Genomic DNA, 18,595 nt, shown 5'->3' with positions numbered 1-18,595 from the left:
CATTTATTCACTGGAAGTAAAAAAATAATGTTCTGAATGACAACAAGCCGAGATCTTGAAAACTGTGAGGAATTAATACAGAAAGTATACTGGAAAATGGTGTAACTTTTCATTTTATAAAAAATAACATTAATTGCTGAAACCAGACAACCCCTTTAATGATTTTACAATAAAAAGTCCTACAACTTTCAAATATACTTTGTGCTTCAAATCCCCACCATTTTGAAGATCTCTGATATCTGTCAGTAACCTGATATCTGTCGGGAACCTTCATGTTTACACTCGCAGAGGCTGAAATCCCATCCTGATCATGTACAGGTGCCGGGATTGTTACAGTGTATCATAGCAGCCTCCATATATAAATAAGAATGTTGCCATTCACTGACAGCAAGGAGAGATCTTCAAAGAATTTAAGCGCAAGGAATATTAGAAACTTGCCAACATTTTTAGACTTTATTTATGTAAAAGCGGTATAAACTAAATTTTTATCATGTTCGCTTCAGTCATCTTGTCCAAAATCCTTTTAAACTTTTTCTTACCTACACCTATTTCTAAAAAAGTTGGGTGACCATCGGTATGGCCGTCATTATAGATCTCGCAGGAGTTGTTACCCAACTTTCCAGAACTACACACCTGTCTGGCTATGCAGCAACAATGGCATAGGGGACATGTCACTATATAGGTAGGAAGTGATAACCATTCAGGAGTCTGAGAAAGCTGGATGACAACTCTCGCTGTATTTGTGATGGCAGCCACGTTGGTTGTCAATCAGCTTTCCCAGCAACAGATATAACTAAGAAATGGCTGGACTAAATTTTGACAAAATAGGGCAATTTAAATGTAACTTTGCTGGTGATTTTTATTTTATTTTGGGGTTTGAGGGGATTGAATAATTATTATAACAACCGACCATAAAGGAATACATTTGCCCAGTGTTTAGCTCGTGTTTATCTCGTTGATGCCATAAATGTAATTAGGTTTTAGAAACACTCACTAGACGCGTTTGTGATTGGCGACGCGTTTCAGTACAAGGCATTATGTTTGCTTATAAGATGCGGACATGGTTACTTACTCTATCCATAAAAATCCTATTACATTTTAGGAGACCATTGTAACCGGCATGTTGATATTTATTTTATAGCACGACCTTGCATAGGACACAAGTCGATCCCCGGAACTTCATATGAGCAGGAAATCATAAAATCCTGAGCAATAAACACGGAGAGACATAAAAGACGTAATAGGTTCTCAAGTAAATCCCTAACGGTGACGCTTACCATAATGACAGAATCCCCGATAGAGGCGTCTTCACTGATGACAGCGCTATAAACCTCCTGGCTGAATGTCGGAGGATTGTCATTCACATCCGTCAGGTTGATGTTTACCGTTGCCACCGCGCTAAGTGGAGGGCTGCCGCCATCTTTAGCCTCCACCACAAGGTAGAAGTTTTTGCAGCTTTCATAGTCCAGAGGATTAACGACTACAATCGCCCCTGGAAAGTAAAACAAGTTGTATATTTTTTTGGGGATTCGAGATGGAAAATTGGTGATAACCAACATGGCCACCATTACCGTTCCCATGGGGATAACATTGAGCTTTACTATTTCCCTGAATGGCTTTATTCACATGGTTTTTTTGGACTTACGCCTCATGCACACGACAGTGTGCGCCGGCCGAGTCCCGTCAGTGATCCCTGGAAAGATAGGACATATCCTATCTTCCCACGGATCAGAGAATCGGGTCAGTTTTCACAGACCCGATTCACCCGCTAAAGTCAATAGGTCCGTGAAGACTATCGGGGGCCACTCGGATGCTGTTAAAAACGTCCCAAGTGGCACATCGGTCGTGTGCAGCTGGCATAAGACCTTAGCATCACCATTGACCACAATGTCCCTTCAAGGACATGTAAAGAAGCTCTACATTTTGAGGACCCGACCTATCAGCTGCCCATATCTTAGTCACCTGCAGTCATAGTTGACTATTGAGATTTTGAGTAGACTACTACCCCCTCTATATTGTATCGTATCGTATCACAAAGCATTGGTTGATGTTGGATAACCAATAGGGATGGAGTGAGGCTCAGCATCCACAACGATTTTTGTTCATGCGGTGATTGTGGAAAAGTCGCAGGCTACCGTGATCGTCGTGTAACCCAATGTTTCCATTACAGGAGGAAAATTCGCAAGAATTCCAACCGCAGGGAAATAATAATTTTACCCTGACCACAAATTTTTCCTAGATAATTATTTTTGCCTTTTACCTGTCTTGGGATTGATCTTGAACTTCCCATGTTCATTTCCGGTCCTGAAGCTGTAAGTTATTTCGGCATTTGAGCCAATATCCTTGCTTGCCGCAAACACAAACATCACTTGGGTGCCAATGGTCGTGTCCTCTGGAACTGTGACCAGATAATCTCTCCGTTCAAATACCGGCGGGTTATCATTAACATCCAAGACCGTGATGGTAACAACTGCAAATGAAGATAATGGCTGGAGGGGACTTCTGTCTGAGGCTTTGACTGTGATGTTATAGGAGGACTGGGCCTCCCGGTCTAGGGCCTGCTCCAGGACAATGATGCCAGATTGCTCGTCCATAGTAAAATGCCCATTTGCTGAGTCGACCAGGGAATAGATCACCTTTCGGTTTATACCTAGAATACAAAAGCAAGATTGGCATCCAAAGATGTTTGTTAAACACAATGTACATGTCTAGAAAAGGAAGGGGAGAAGAGCGAAGAGATGGAAGTAATCGGAGATAGAAAAGGAAGTGTTGAGAGGAGAAGAAAAGGGATTTGAAGAATAAGGAAATGTATGAAAAAGAAGAGAAGGGAACAAGAAGAAAGGAAAAGGTGGAGTAGAGGATGAGAAAAGAAGAAAAGGAGATTAAGGATATGGGGGTGGGAAAATGAGGAAGTGACGGGAAGAGATGGGAAGTAAAGGGAACCAGATAAAAGGGACAAGAAGAGGGGAAAGAAGAGGGAGAAAGGGAGGGAAGCAGAAAAGAGGATATAAGGAGAGGAGAAAAAGGGGGGACATAATAGAAAAATAAAGTAGAGGAAGGGATGGGAGGGAAAGGGAGGAAGAGAAGTGGGGAAAGGAGAGGAGAGAGAGAAAAAAAGGGAAAAGAACGGAAGGGAAAGAAGGAGAGGAGATGAGGATAAAGGAGAGAATAAAAGGGAAAGGGGGAAGGAAAGAAGAAAAGTAAGGGAGAGGAAGGGAAGTGCAGAGATGAGGGAGGAGGAGAGAAGGAAGGAGAGGAAGGGAAAGAAGAGAAAGAAAGGAATGACAAGAGGAGAGTAGAAAGGGAAGGAGAGGAGAGGAAGGGGAGAAGAGATGAAGGGAAAAGATAAAAGGAATGTAAGGTAGAGAAATGAAAGGGATGAAAGGAGAGCAGATGAAAATAGAAAAGAGAGAGGAACAGAAGAGAGGAGAGGAGGGGAAGGAGAGGAGGGGGAGGAGAGGAGGGGGGAGGAGAGGAGATGAGGAAATAGCAAGAAAAAGTCAGAACAATTAATTTATTATTACAGACTTGAGAAATAAATGTAGCCATTAGTAGGTGAAGATAATTAACTGTATATCTCCCAAAGATTATTAGAATCATTAAGAAGCAGAAAACTTGCACAAGGAACATTTAAGGCACATTTTTTTCTTGCCCCCGGTAGAAGAAGTGTAATAGAAAATACAATAGCCTTGTTGCTGTTTGATTATATCATTATTTTTAATGGCTGTAGTCGGTTCTCTGGGAGAACTTGGTTATTAGACGTGATTGTGCATTGTCCTTAGTGATCTGACAAGTATCCATTGAACCTATAATCTGCAGTCTTATGAGTGGGCGCCTGCATGTAGACGACAGGTGCGCTTGTATATTACAATATCAGACCGCATAGCCTGTGCATGAATCATCCAAACGTAGGTCATGCAAGATGGAAGCCAACTGGACAGCTTTATCCTACAGCCCGGCAATACTGACAGATGGCAGGACAAGGCTCCACATACTGAATGCATACAAACACTACAGTTATCAGAGATGAGATCCTAAAAGATACAACATATATAGCAGAGTTGTGTTTGTCATTTGGCACAATGTGTTACCTGTCTTTTTACATAGCACTGCAGGTAAACTGCATTATCTTAAAGGGGTTGTCTCAGAAGAAAAACTTTTGCATATACCGTATCAGGGCATATATATATGTCAGAGAGGGACTTCTTATGAGAACCCCCCTCTATGAGATAGAGGGAAGAGATGTTAACAAAGGGCAGCTGTCACTTTGGTGGACCCGGCCTATCCATGGTACTACTTGCACGGCTATTCATTTGAATGGCTGCCATGTAATACTACTTTTTCCCTGTAGTGGCCGCTGCAGGGGAAATGTCTAGCTGTAGCTTCACCAGCAATAACAGAGGTATCTATAGCTGGATCTGCGGCGATCAGCTGATCACTGTAATATATGAGGGGTTGTGGTCATTAAACAACCCATTTAAAGGGGAATTACAGGCACATGTAAATAAAAAAGATTTTAATATACTGATATTATGGCTTCTTCTTCATTCCAGTGCTGTTCTTCCTAGACATGATGACATGTAGTTGTCCATGCTGATGATGCATCACCTCACTGTGGTGGCCAATCACAGCCTGCCATGATAATGTAATCCACAGTGATATCACCACTGTCCACTGCAGTCAAGTGACCTATCCTTGGTATGGTCCACACGTCATCACATCAGGATTACGTGAGTAAGGATTAAAGAGGTTGTCCTGTCATAAGAAATTGATGGTCTATCTTCAGGATAGGCTATCAATATCTGATTGATCGGGGTCTGACTCCAGGAACCCCTGCCAATCAGCTGTTTTGAAGGGGCCGTGGCGCCTGTATGAGCGCTGCTTCCTCTTCATTACTGTCACTGCTGGTACTGTGAATCGCCGACACACTTGTAGTGGCGGTTCACAGTATTACAGTCTTCTTCCATTCACTTGAGATACACATTATCAGAAGGTAAGGAATGAAGAGGAAGCAGTGCCCCTTCAATGAAGCTGATCGGTGGGGGTGCCGGAAGATAGACCCCCACCGATCAGTTATTAATGGCACATCCTGGGGTTAGGCCATCCATTTCTTATGGCTGGACAACCCCTTATCTTTTCCATGCCCCGTAAACCCCATTAAGGGCTCATTCACACTTCCACATGTCGGATCTGTACCAATTCTGTCATTTAAAAAAAACCGATGCCAATACATTTAAATGGCTTTAATTCACATTTCCGTCTTTTTGTAAACATTTTTTTCATGCACATGCCACATTTAAAATACGCAGTATGCTCCAACGGATCCGTATAAGTATCGTTTTTAGATTATTGTAGTCAATGGTTTAATTTTTATTTTTTTTAAATGTTCCATTTTTTCAAAGTCTACGTGTGCGTAGCTGTTGCTTTTTATACATGCGTCCAAAAACAGCAAAAAAGTAATTCCTTTAAAAAAAAAATGGGACAAAAATCAATGAAAAATGTAAACTACGGAACAAAAATTGATACAATACGGAACAAAAACCGAAAAACAAATTGTAAAAAAACGATCAGTATTGTGCATCCGTATTTGATCTGTATTTTTAAAAGGAGTCGTAACTGAGCAGGCTTGGGTGACAAAAAGTGCAGCATCATTTAGCTCTGCTACATCTCTATTATGCGGCTACACGCTCAATTCTGCTCTGATTTTGCTGATCCAGCTGCCTATGGCTTTGTGCTGCCCGTCTGAATTCGGAGCCTGTCTGCACTAATGAGATCTGAAGGGAAGGTACTGTACACGCTCGTCCGCTGCTTCCACTTCCAGGCTGACTCATTTTAGTGCTAATTAAAACAGAATGCAGAAGCAGCCGCACATCCAGCCGATAATTTATTTTGTGTCGCGGTCTCGGTAGCTGGGGTGTTGCTGGTTTAGGGAATATTTATAAAGTGACAAATTCCGAAGCATCCGCAGCTTAGAGGTGTAGAAATAACAAATGCCACTGTATGTTTAATACCAGACGCTGCCTCCTGCATATTCAGCTACGGGTATGGGAACTTGGCATGTAGCTCTGTGCGGAATGCCAACTATATTTAAGGTGTTTATAATGCAGCAGAACATATTATCAGGCCAAGAGTTTATTATACCCAATGAAATACTTAAAGCGGTATTCCCATCTTAGACATCTACAGGATATGCCGTAAATGTCTGATAGATGCGGACCTGCCCCTACCTCCTGAACCCCCCACCCTATCCCACCTGGTGAGGTGGCCGCTGGCTGCAGAGGTGGCCGGGAATTCAAGATACAGTCGAGCTCGCTGAGCTACACCGTTTCCGTAACTCCCATAAAAGTGAATGGGAGTTATGGAAGTGTAGGATAGCGTCCAGGCGGCCACCTCACCAGATGTGATGGAGTCGGGGGACACCCTTTCGTGAGACATCTATAGACTTGTCCTGTTAAAATGGAATTTGCCATAAATGTCTAAGATGGGAATGCCCCTTTAATGCTAATTTACATATTATCTTTTTGAAAGGACTTATGGGATAACGCCACCGTCCTCACTGTAAATTATATGAATATTACAAGTCACAGAGGAGTTCCTTGGCCATACAGGCACAAAGCCACAGGTGGCAGGACTCCAAATGATGTCTAATATTCCTTATAATGTTTAGTTTGGCATCTACTATTCCTTATAAGGGGGGATTCACACAAGCGTGATTTTCGCCACGCACAGCCCTATAGAAGTCAATGGGGCAGTTCAAACAGTGCGTGATTTGTGCGCAGCGTTTGTTCGCTGCGTACAAAACTCGACAGGTTCAATATCTCCGCGTATTTCACGCATCACGCACCCATTTAAGTCAATGGGTGCGTGAAAACCACGCAGGTCGCAAGGAAGCACTTCCGTGCGAACCGACTGAAACAGCGCACCAGCTGTCAAAAGGATGAATGTAACCAGAAAAGCACCACGTGCTTTTCTGTTTCCAAACATCCAAATGGAGTGTCTTTGAGATGAGCGAACCCGGACAATCGAACCGAACTTCACCAGGTTCGGCCGAACTTGTTTTGGCCGAACCCGGCAAAAAAATTTCCGGTACGCGACGTCAGGAGATAGTCACTGTCCAGGGTGCTGAAAGAGTTAAACTGTTTCAGCACCATGGACAGTGACTACCGATCCCGATAAACATGAACCTGTAAAAAAAACCGAAGTTCTGACTTACCGATAACTCCCGGCTTCTTCCTCCAGTCTGACCTCCCGGGATGACAATTCAGTCCAAGTGACAGCTCCAGCCAATCACAGGCCAAGCACAGGCTGCAGCGGTCACATGGACTGCCGCGTCATCCAGGGAGGTGGGGCCCGATGTCAAGAGAGGCGCGTCACCAAGGCAACGGCCGGGAGGGAAGTTCTCGGTAAGTACGAACTTTTTCTTTTTTTTGAACAGGTTTCTCGATATTGTGTTCGCCATTCACTGTCGAGGGTGCTGAAAGAGTTACTGCCGATCAGTTAGCTCTTTCAGCACCTTGGACAGTGACGGGCGTCGACTAGCCTCATCTCTATGATGGCGGCTGCGCGAAAATCACGCAGCCGCGCATCATACACGGATGACACACGCAGCTGTCAAATGGTTTTTGCGCGCGCAAAACGCCGCGTTGTTAGCGTGCGCAAAAACACAACGTTCGTCTGAATCTGCCCTAATGCACATTTTAGCTGCTGCAGAACTTCTTTTTGATGAGGAAATTGGAGCTTCGTGCCATTTACTGATTGAATAAGATTATAAGGGTTCTCTGGGATTTTAACATTGATAGCCCATTCATTTTTGATTACCCGTACCCCCTTCATCAGGACAGTTAAGGGGCCTCGTGGTCCCTTTCATTGTTTACATAGGCTCAGCGGCTCGTCCACAGCTGGTCCTATTCACTTAAATTTAACCTTCACTGTGCTGTGCTGATAAAGTTGGAACTTTATTTTTATCAAATCTGTAGCGACTTTAATGACGGCTTCCGATTCCGAGGAGTGTGACAGAGCCGTAGGATTTGAGCATGTTACAATTAAGGTGTATTTTCTGGACATATTCGGCAGCGTTTAAACCTGTCAGATCCGGCAAGTCTCCTTTTGAACTATATATCACTTTGTGAGAAAAACGTCTTCTAAAAAATAGAAAGTCTACAGAAATGTCATTTTAATAGCATCAGTAAGAATATATTGTGACGATACAGCCTTCTTTTTGATTAAATTGCTAACACGGAAAGTTCAGACTGAGGCGACGGGTGAGAAAAGAAGGGAAAAATAAAATGTTCTAGCTGCAGGCTACAGGTTTCCTGATACATCAAGATCAACCCGAGAATGACTTTGTGTTTCAGGATAGTTACTTGTAGATATTCGCGTTATTTCCTTGATCTATGTCTGATAACTACTACTGTCTATAGCGTCGTCTATTTATGAATGTTAAAGGGAAACTCCAACTCTGCAACTGAAAGGTATTTTTCCAGTAGTCCGAGAGGTCTCCCCTTTTTCTTGAAGTCTAGGTACCAGAAAGGTAAGGTAGTCACCCACAATGTTCAAGAGACTCTCAGAAAAAGGTGAGACCTCTCAGACTTCTGGAAAAATAGACTATTATTCCTGAAACTAAAGCCTAAGATACTAGACTCCAGCCCCACAAATTTCACCAACACCTGGTACCCAGATCTAAGACTGTCCAGAAGACCCCAGACATCAGATGGAGACCCTCAGGCACTCACCACCACTTAGCAGAACAACCTCTCAGGTTGAGTGCTTCTTCTGGTTGGCCGTGCTACAGACTTCTTCATGAAAAATCTATATTCTAGACTCGCCAGGGAGGAGTCAGTAGCATCCGCAGTCAGACCTCTTTAGGTCTGGCCTGGGAGGAGTCTATAGCCTAACCTACCAGACGTCAGACAGACACGGAGGAGGAGTTTGTAACGCGGCCAGTCAGACCTTAGACAGAGACCCTGGCTACTTACCACCACAAAATCTCAGGCGGAATGCCTCCGCTAACTGCCCATGTTACTATTATAGACCCACCGGGGAGAACACAGCACGGCCACTTAGAGGAGGCACTCTGCCTGAATGGTTATGCTGTTAAATGGTGGTGAGTGACTGGGGTCTTTGTCTGGGGCCTGCTGAATTGTCTGGATGCTTGGGCCCGGTTTCTTAGGTTTTGTGCCATGCATAAAGACATAACTTTCGGCAGAGTTCATATGCACAACTCATTTAAGGACAATTTCTAAAAATGTCTCCCTGAAAGCATTTCTCAAAGTAAGAAAATAGGACTTAATTTACCTGCTGTTTATTTAGCTGTACTATTAGGACACAGTTATCATCAGTGACTCCAGCCTAGCTACAGTGTCTATTGGAGTCTGCGGTAGTCTAAAATCTAACTCCTGTTCAGAGACTCAGATTGCTCCTCCATCCTGCCTTTACCTGTCCTAATTCTGCTTCATCTAAAAAACACATCTCTGTTGTATCTTTACTTACAAAAGAGATAATGAGGTGTATGTGGCTGTCAACCAAACTCATCTAGGTAAATTATACAAGAAAGGTCTCTCCATGTTGTGACCAGATCTAATGATACTCCCTACACCTGGCGCCAAAGCTGACAAGAACCTGGTTCCTTATGAATTGTGATTTATTTTATTCCTACAAAGATGCAACCGAACTGCATCTTCTTGATTTTTCCTTGGTGTTTCCCAACCAGGGATCCCGGGAATCATGGAGTTCCTCAGAACCTAGACATTGGTTCGTTGGAAGACCACAGTGGCATGAGCTATGACACTTACCTTAGGGGCGGAAAACTGGAAGAGGTTTGTCATATGCCGGTCAACCCCCCTCTTCCAGAACATAGAGTTGACTGTGAATGGTATGCTTTTGTCTTTTTGAGATAGGAGTAGGGGTTTTGGGTTTCCCCCAATGGTATAAAGGTCGAAAACTACTTTGGCTTACTCACCAACATCAGGGTCATTAGCCTGCACCCTTGTCAGCAAAGCTTTGGTGACCGTATTCTCATAGACACTGGCAGTGTAATAGTCAGCTGAGAAGACTGGAGGGTTATCATTGACGTCTTCCAGAAATAAACGGATTTCTGACTGGCAAAATCTTCCCCCTCCATCTGTGGCTCGAGCAATTAAATTGTAGACTGGAATCTTCTCGCGGTCCAAGGGGGCCAAGGTCTTCAGCTCACCTGTAATTGATTGGAAAAATAAAAGATGACAGCTCAACTTGTAGCATATGTCTCGAGCAGTCTCCGGTGGCGGCCACCAGCAACATACCCAATTTAAGCTTCGTCTTCATGAACGGGAAGGCAATTAAGTCAGGACTGGAAACTGAAACGGTGTTTGCAAAATCAGACCCAAAAGATTTTGATTGTTTTGTAAGATTGTTCTCCACCACCCACCGGCTTTATATTCTCAACATTTAATTAAAATATACGAGGTCAGCCAAACGCAAAAGACAGTTGTAGGTTAACAACTATGTAAAATCCCAGAAGTTATAAAATATGGGCCGACTGCCAGGCTCGCAAATGTAAGGTTTTTTGTTTGTTTTTTTGCATTAGTATCTGCCGGATGCGGTGTACCGTGCACTATAGCTTAGTTTTATATTGTCTAACTTTAAAGATGTTCTCCAAGAGTTTATTAAGCTCAACATGCTTTGCAATACACGAGCTGCCTAAACTTGACCCACTGGGCTGATAAATTGGGGACCGCGGCTCTACGGAGGTGTTTAGAAAATATCTATTGCCGAATGAAAACCTAGACTTCAATGGATATGGCACATCCATAGACTCTGCCATAAGACATTCAGTAAACCAGCTACGATCAGTTGGGTACATGGAAGAGAGGGGAACTATGGCAAAACTCAAGATACTCTCCTATTATGGTGCCAGGTTTTTTACACCATGGACAGAACTTTCCTTCCATGCTCATTCCATGACCCTTGGACCAATTCCCTAACCCCTTGTTTGCTAATAATGTATCTCTACTGGAGAAGGGAGTTCTGCACAGGATCCTTTGTGGGTGAATCTCCCTTTGGACCACTTAGCAAAATCCGCCGTACATGTGTGCCGTCACAATATGGAGCTGCGCTCATGCCATATCCGCCTGCAACAGCTGGGCATGGAGATAAGCCCTCAGATGCTGCGGTCATTAGCTCCCTCTGTCCTCTGATCACCCGATCAGACGCAAAGGAAGCTGGAAGCCTAGTGAAGGCCTCTGGGTTTGCGTTTTGAGTCCTACTATTAAGTCAAGGCTAAAAAAAAAAAAAAAAGCAAATACATTGAAATACATAAGTATTGCAGTGTATTGAATGAGCGATATAACAATCTCATGGTAAAGTCCCATTGGGGGACTAAATGTTAAAGATAACAAAAAAAACAAGGTAAAAGTGAAAGAAAAACCTTTTCTCATTTTTCACATAAAAATATCTAAACAATAAAAAATTCAACAGAATTGGTATAAGTTGCGTCCGTAAATGTCCAAACTATTAAAATATCACTTTACTTAACCCTAAGGGTATGTTCACACGCAAACACAAAATACGTCTGAAATTACGGAGCTGTTTTCAGGTGTAAACAGCTCCTGAATTTCAGATGTTTTTGACAAGTACTCGCGTTTTTCGCGGCGTCTTTTACGGACGTAATTGGAGCTGTTTTTCATTGGAGTCAATGAAAAATGGCTCCAAAAACGTCCCAAGAAGTGTCCTGCACTTCTTTGACGCGGGCGTATTGTTAAGCGCCGTCTTTTGATAGCGACGCGTAAAATTACAACTCATCTGAACAGAACATCGTAAGACCCATTGCAAGCAATGGGCAGATGTCTGCCGACGTATTGGAGCCGTCTTTTCAGGCGTAGTTCGGGTGTAAAACGCCTCCATTACGTCTGAAAAGAGGTCGTGTGCACATACCCTTAGAGACACTCTTTGCTGTATCAGGTGACTATGAAATTTCAGGAAATTTAATTTCAGCAACAATCTCAAAGGTTTTTGCAAAGTACTGGAGATCAAAGGGGAAGCTGACCTGTACACTGCTTGGTAAGAGAAAAACGATGTCATATGTATATGGAAGAATAGCTGGTTTCATTGGTTACCGAGTCAGTGGTCCAACTGAGATTTGTAGTTTTCCAACCTGGAGAGCCCCACATTGTATTCATCTTTGTTTACAGAGGGTCTCTAGTTTTACATACTAGAAATATGCTCCCTCTAGTGGCCAGACTGGGCCTGCATTTCCTGGAGCCTCCTAGGCCCTGTTCACACAGAGTTTTTTTTGCAGGCAGAAGAAATCTGCGTTAAAATTACATCAGGAATTTTGAGGCGGATTTTGACCTGTCTGAGATTTTTTTCTGCGGTTTTCGCATGGTTTTTCGCCCACGGCCATTGAAGTTAGACCCTGTTCACACAGAGTTTTTTGCAGGCAGAAATAAATCTGCCTCAAAATTCCTGAAGCGATTTTTTGCCGGGGTTTTCGCTGCGTCTTTTGCCCGTGGCCAAAGAGGACCGCAGGCAAAATCCGCAGCAAATAAAAACCCTCGGAAACTAGCAGGTTTTTCCAGCCTCCCATAGATTTCAAAGGGAGGTCAGAGGTGGAACCGCGGCAAGAAAGGACATGACACTTTTTTTCCCGAGAGCAGCTAAAAGCAGCCTAAGAAGAAAAATCTCCTCTGCCGTCCGTTCAAATCAATGGGGGTGGGGGGGGGGGCGATTTCGACTGTTCTTTGGCGCTGATTCCGACATGGTTTCGTCATCAAAATCAGCACCATATTACTCCATGTGAACTGGGCCTAAGAGGTTTCAGTAAACGCAGGCCCAGTTTGGCCACTAGAGGGAGCACTATTCTAGTATGTAAAACTAGAGACTCTTTTTAAACAAAGATGGTGAAAATGTGCAATATGCACAAAGTCTAAATAAAGATCAGTGTACTGATATGGAGGAGCCTGTAAAACGTGACTCAGCTGGTATCCATTTGCCAGCACTGGGATGAAAAAAAAATCTCAAGACAACTGGTATGTAGAACCCATATATACTTGTCACATGACAAAGATCAATGAACGACACAGATATAAGACCAAGAATAGCGAAGATTCACCATATGTACCAAATATGCTCTGAATATCCCTCCTATCGCGCCTCAAGATGCTGCATAGATTGTAAAATGTCTGGGAAGGAACTTTCCACTGTACTCACTGTCGCCCCCTACTGGATAATGCAGTTTGTATGAGCTGCCAATTGGAATGAGCAAAAAACTGACAACTTATCGGAGCACATTCCAGGATCATGAAGCGGTTGTCACATATTAAGCCCATTCAACCACTGGAGTAACAAACTACACCCGCTCTAACTACTATAATACTGCCCCCTATGGACAAGATTATGGATCGTTTCATATATGATTTTAATTGCTGTTTAAAGGGGTTTTGCAGGAATTTACATTGATGGACTCTCTTTAGAATAGGCCATCAATGTGTGATTGGTGGGGATCTGACCCCAAAAGCACAGCCGGCTTTACCTCGGTACAACAGTGAAGGAGCTGTGGCGCTCTATTAAGTGTCAATTAAGTGCTCTGCTGATCGGTGAGGGTCCCATGGGTCAGGCCTTTGCTGATCACACATTTATGGACTATTACTAATAAGGACATTTATAAAGGACTTGGACAATTTCCATCCCTACTCTGCACAGTCAAATGACTGAGTTGCAGTACCAGACATAGTCATACTGTGACTGGTATGAACAATAGAGTCCCATGGCCCATTCATCTACTGATCGGCAAGGGTCCCGACTCCCAAGGGTCTTACCCCCACCAATTAAACCCTTTGCATAATAACTATAATACTGTATCCTATGAACAAGAATATAGACCTGAATTGGAAACAGAATTATTATATGTGACTGTGTCAGGTCCGTATTTCAGGGTGGCTTCCGTCCCCTGTTATTTCACACCGAATAACCACCTCTGTAAATTGAAAGCTGAAGGCATGCCTGGAAAGAAGTACACCACACAGACAAATGTTGGTAGACATCTTTCCCTCAGTCAGCCAGGAGGAAGACTGAAACTTTATTCAGAACAAAGAAACACAGAAAAAGACACATGCCTCCTCCCTAGAGATGTGGGAGTGCCCAAGCCCCCCACCGGCTTCTCAGCTGCAAGTTCTCAGACTCACTCTTCTTGCATTCCAGGGGGCGGTGTCTTCCATAGGTGTGTCCGACATGAACAAAGAACTTATTATATATCAGTATATTACACAAAGAAATTAAATGTATATACATATGTGTGAGGATAATATTTTTCAAACAATATACATAGTAATGATCCCTGACAACTGGAATTGGTATTTTGGGCACATCTGGCATAAGTAGATGAGGGCTCTTACCTACTGTACCAATAGATCTCCCAATAATCATTATAATAATGTTTCCCGCAGCCTGTACATTGGAGTGATCTTGTATCTTAACTCACCACTTTCAGCATCTAAATAAAAGTTATCAGAACCAGGTCCATGGAGGGAGTAGCGGATCTCAGCGTTGATCCCAATGTCTGCGTCTCTGGCATTGATCTTAAGCAGCATCTTATTGGGAGGAATGTCTTCTGGAAAGGAGGCTGCAATTACCACCTGTGGACAGAGGCACCTTTAAGTATATCTACTCCACTTGTAGCTTCACTGTATATCTACTCCACTTGTAGCTTCACTGTATATCTACTCCACTTGTAGCTTCACCGTATATCTACTCCACTTGTAGCTTCACTGTATATCTACTCCACTTGTAGCTTCACTGTATATCTACTCCACTTGTAGCTTCACTGTATATCTACTCCACTTGTAGCTTCACTGTATATCTACTCCACTTGTAGCTTCACTGTATATCATTTTCAACCGGTATACATTAGCACTCATTCAGACGAGCGTGTGAAGGGTCGTGGAAAAATTAGACATGTCCTATTTTCTTGCGTTTTCACGGATCCCTCCATAGACACTAGTCTTTGAGGGATCCGTGATAACTTATCCCGCATGGGTGCACCTCAGATGTGAAAAACGTACGTTTTTCCACGTCTGAGGTTGCACACGCTCGTCTGAATGTAGCTTTAGTCTAGTCACTAGTGATGCACTCGTCACAAGTGTTCTCTACTAGCTTCCCCAAAAAAGATGCAACCACATCCTACAAAATGTCCATTCTTATTTATCCCAAACATTTTTCTGTACCTCTGCTTGTTCAGTGTCTCTAGAGAGCATGCTCCCAGTAACCCCACTTGTTCAATGCCTCTACAGAGCATACTCCAAGTAATCCTGCTTCTTTATTGTCTCTACAGAGCATGCCCCTCAAGCCCTTGTCGTTCTGTGTCTCTATGGAGCATTCTCCCAGAAGTCTGCTTATTCAGTGTCTCTACAAAGCATGCCCTGGTAGCCCCACTTGTTCAGTGTCTCTACAGAGCATGCTCCTAGCAGTCCTACTTGTTTATTGTCTCTACAGAGCATGCCCCTCTAGCCCTGCTCGTTCAGTGTCTCTATAGAGCATTCTCCCAGTAGTCCTGCTTGTTCACTGTCTCTACAGAGCATGTCACGGTAGCCCTGCTTGTATGTGTCTGTACAGAGCATGCTCCTAGCAGTCCTGCTTGTTCAGTGTCTCTACATGAAATGCCCCTTTACTCCTGCTTGTTCAGAGTCTTTACAAAGCTTTCTCCCAGTAGTCCTACTTGTTTATTGTCTCTACAGAACATGCCCTTATAGCCCTGCTTGTTCAGTGATTCTACAGAGCATTCTCCCAGTAATCCAGCTTGTTCAGTGTCACTACAGATAATGCCACTGTAGCCCTCTTTGTTCAGTGTCTCTACACATATGCTTTCTGTACTCCTGCTTGGTTTGCAGTCTCTATAGAGCAAATCCACAGTAGTCCTGCTTGTCCAGTGTCCCTACAGAGCATGCCTCTTTAGCCCGCTATGTATAATCCCAGTAATCCTGCTTGTCCAGTGTCTCTACAGAGAATGCCACTGTAGCCCTCTTTGTTCAGTGTCTCTACAGAGAATGTGACTGTAGCCCTCTTTGTTCAGTGTCTCTACAGACATGCTTTCTGTAGTCCTGCTTGGTTTAGTGTCTCTATTGAGCATATCCAAATTAGTCCTGTTTGTTCAGTGTCCCTACAGAGCATGCCTCTGTAGCCCTCTCTGTATAATCTCTCCACAGAGCATGCCCCTGTAGCCCTCTTTGTTCAGTGTCTCCAGAAATCATGCTACCTGTAGCCCTGCTAGTTCAGTGTCACTACATAGCATATTCCCTGTAGCCCTGATTGTTCAGTGTCTCTAAAAAGTGTGCTCTATATAGGCCTGCTTGTTCAGTGTCTCAACATAGAATGCTCTGTTTTTGTGCATTGTGTAAGATGTAGTGAGTGCCTACTTGATGCCCTATTTTCATATGTATCATACCATCATATGGCTATATGAATTACAGAAAAACCTTCACCATATGGCTCAGGGGAAGACAGAAAATCCATTGGCAAGACAATAGAGAGGAAATTACTATAATTTCCATCATTTCAGGCAAATTGCCCCTGCAATGCGAACAAAAAATGAACCGGCATGTGGGATTGCCGCAAATCGGCGCAGTTTTCGAATGTTTCTCTATATATCTGTGCACTTTTTGCAGGTAAAGCTGCTGTTCATGTTTTTTTTTTTTTTAAATATCTATCCTATCTAGATTAATTGGAATGCATAGAATTATCTATATTATCATTGGACAGTAATCCCATTAAAGAACCCTATAGTCTCTCCTCAGATAATAATATGGCTGATAACAGGGAACATAAACTTGCATTGAACATCAAACGTTTCGCTAGTTTCATGAAAAACAAAAATTTCGGTCCTACCTGGTCACACACAGGACTGTTATCATTGACATCGGTGACGTAAACTTCCACAACAGTTTGAGACACATAAAGGCCATCGGTTGCAGTGATGTTGAGAAAGAATGTATCCTGTTCTTCCCGATCCAGCGACCTTTTCACATAAACTTTCCATTCACTCTCTATCAGCCCTAAGGCAAACTTCCCCTTGGGGTTACCTCCTGAAAACATGCAATAATCAGATAAATAATAATAATATTATAGAATACAATTCTAAATCCCTACTCAATAGGATAATAAACAGTACTCTCCAGAGCGTATTTCACCTGTTATGGCAGCACTATGTGCTTCAGAGCTGCTCTTTATACACTAACTGAGAACAGGAAGTTGCAACCAGTGTCAGCCATTTTCAAGGCTGAGGGCAACTGTCTTTGGTCACCCGGTCACTCGGCATGTTTACAACTATATGCAACAATTTTAACACAACTCCTTCCTCTATGTCTGTCAATGTTTTCTCCCAATCATCATAGTTCACAAGAGGAAGGCAGTGCTGCTCTGAGGTAGGAACCCCCAGGAACATAGAAACTCCTTCTCTTTGCATTTCAGGGGAAGGGGGTAAAGCCTGGGAGAAATGCAATATATAGGACATGCAAGATCACCTACTACAAGAAACTGCTATATGCCAATACTGTGCCCTAGTCTTCCTCGTATTTTATACCTGAGGCACATACAGTAAATTGTAACATATAGCATGATATAGTCACAAGGTATTCTAACCTAGAAAAAATGCTTACAGGGGCGAATACGGGGCCTCATGGAGGGCGTTTACGGCAGCACACGGAGTACATATTGGTAGGAGCGTACAGGGCCGCCATCAGGGGGGTATTAGGGGTACTGGTGTGAGGGGCCCGGCCAAACCAAATTGAAAGGGGGGCCCGGCAACTACAGCGACTTGCCATTGGTAGAAAAAAACGGGCCCCTGCAATGGGGCCCGTTTTTTTCACCACAGAATGTCGTGAGCTGCGGGCCCCCCTCTCGTCATGGGGGCCGTCGAACCGCCCGCGCGCAACCGATCGCGCGCACATGGAAACTCCCGCGCGTGCGCACTCGCGAGCGGCCGCGAGCACGCACCCACGAAAGCCCGCACTCGAGACCGCCCGCGCGCGCACCCGCGAAAGCACGGAAGCGCGCACCCGCGATCGCCAGCAGCCGCGGACACACACACACACATGGACGGAACTTACCTGGAGCCTGGCTGGAGGTGAAGGACTGGACGTCTGGACCGAAGACATCGCCTGAAGAGGACTGGAGTGGGAGCAGCTCTTCAGACACAGTGAGTAAAATGTCTCAAAGTGCTGTTTCTGTATGGCCCTGTTCACACAGAGTATTTTGCAGGCAGAAAAAAAATCTGCCTCAAAATTCCTTAAAGAATTTTGAGGCAGATTTTGACCTGCCCACACTATCTTGCCGCATTTTTTTGCTGCGTTTTTTGCCCGCAGCGATTGAGGACAGCAGACAAAAAACGCAGCGAAAAATGCATTTTCTGCCTCCCATTGATTTAGATGGGAGGTCAGAGGCGGAACCGCGGCATTTTTCGCTGCGTTTTCTGTCTGCTGTCCTCAATCGCCGCGGGCAAAAAACGCAGCAAGATAGTGTGGGCAGGTCAAAATCTGCCTCAAAATTCGGTGCGCGGTTCCAGGCGGTCGCCGGTGCGCATGCGCGGGAGTTAGCGGGAGCGCGCGATCGGTTGCACGGGCGGCGGTGT

The 18,595-nt window shown here is 43.9% G+C and overlaps 1 protein-coding gene across 6 annotated transcripts in view; it reads right to left on the bottom strand.

Moving 5' to 3' along the window:
* Window positions 1-18,595, bottom strand: part of FAT3 (FAT atypical cadherin 3) — a 542,685-nt gene that overhangs the window by 53,665 nt on the left and 470,425 nt on the right. For all 6 annotated transcript variants that reach the window (XM_075851466.1, XM_075851461.1, XM_075851464.1 and 3 more), the window contains 5 exons: window positions 16,855-17,051; window positions 14,456-14,609; window positions 9,959-10,192; window positions 2,261-2,650; window positions 1,278-1,492 (listed from right to left, as the gene is read on the bottom strand). In XM_075851466.1, coding sequence (XP_075707581.1) covers window positions 1,278-1,492; window positions 2,261-2,650; window positions 9,959-10,192; window positions 14,456-14,609; window positions 16,855-17,051 — 1,190 coding nt within the window. The remainder of the gene's footprint in view (window positions 1-1,277; window positions 1,493-2,260; window positions 2,651-9,958; window positions 10,193-14,455; window positions 14,610-16,854; window positions 17,052-18,595) is intronic.

The sequence above is a fragment of the Rhinoderma darwinii genome, chromosome 2 (assembly GCF_050947455.1).
Source record: "Rhinoderma darwinii isolate aRhiDar2 chromosome 2, aRhiDar2.hap1, whole genome shotgun sequence".
NCBI classification, from domain to species: domain Eukaryota; kingdom Metazoa; phylum Chordata; class Amphibia; order Anura; family Rhinodermatidae; genus Rhinoderma; species Rhinoderma darwinii.
Note: the sequence above shows the minus strand (reverse complement) of the source record. Positions and strands in the feature narration are given on the sequence as shown.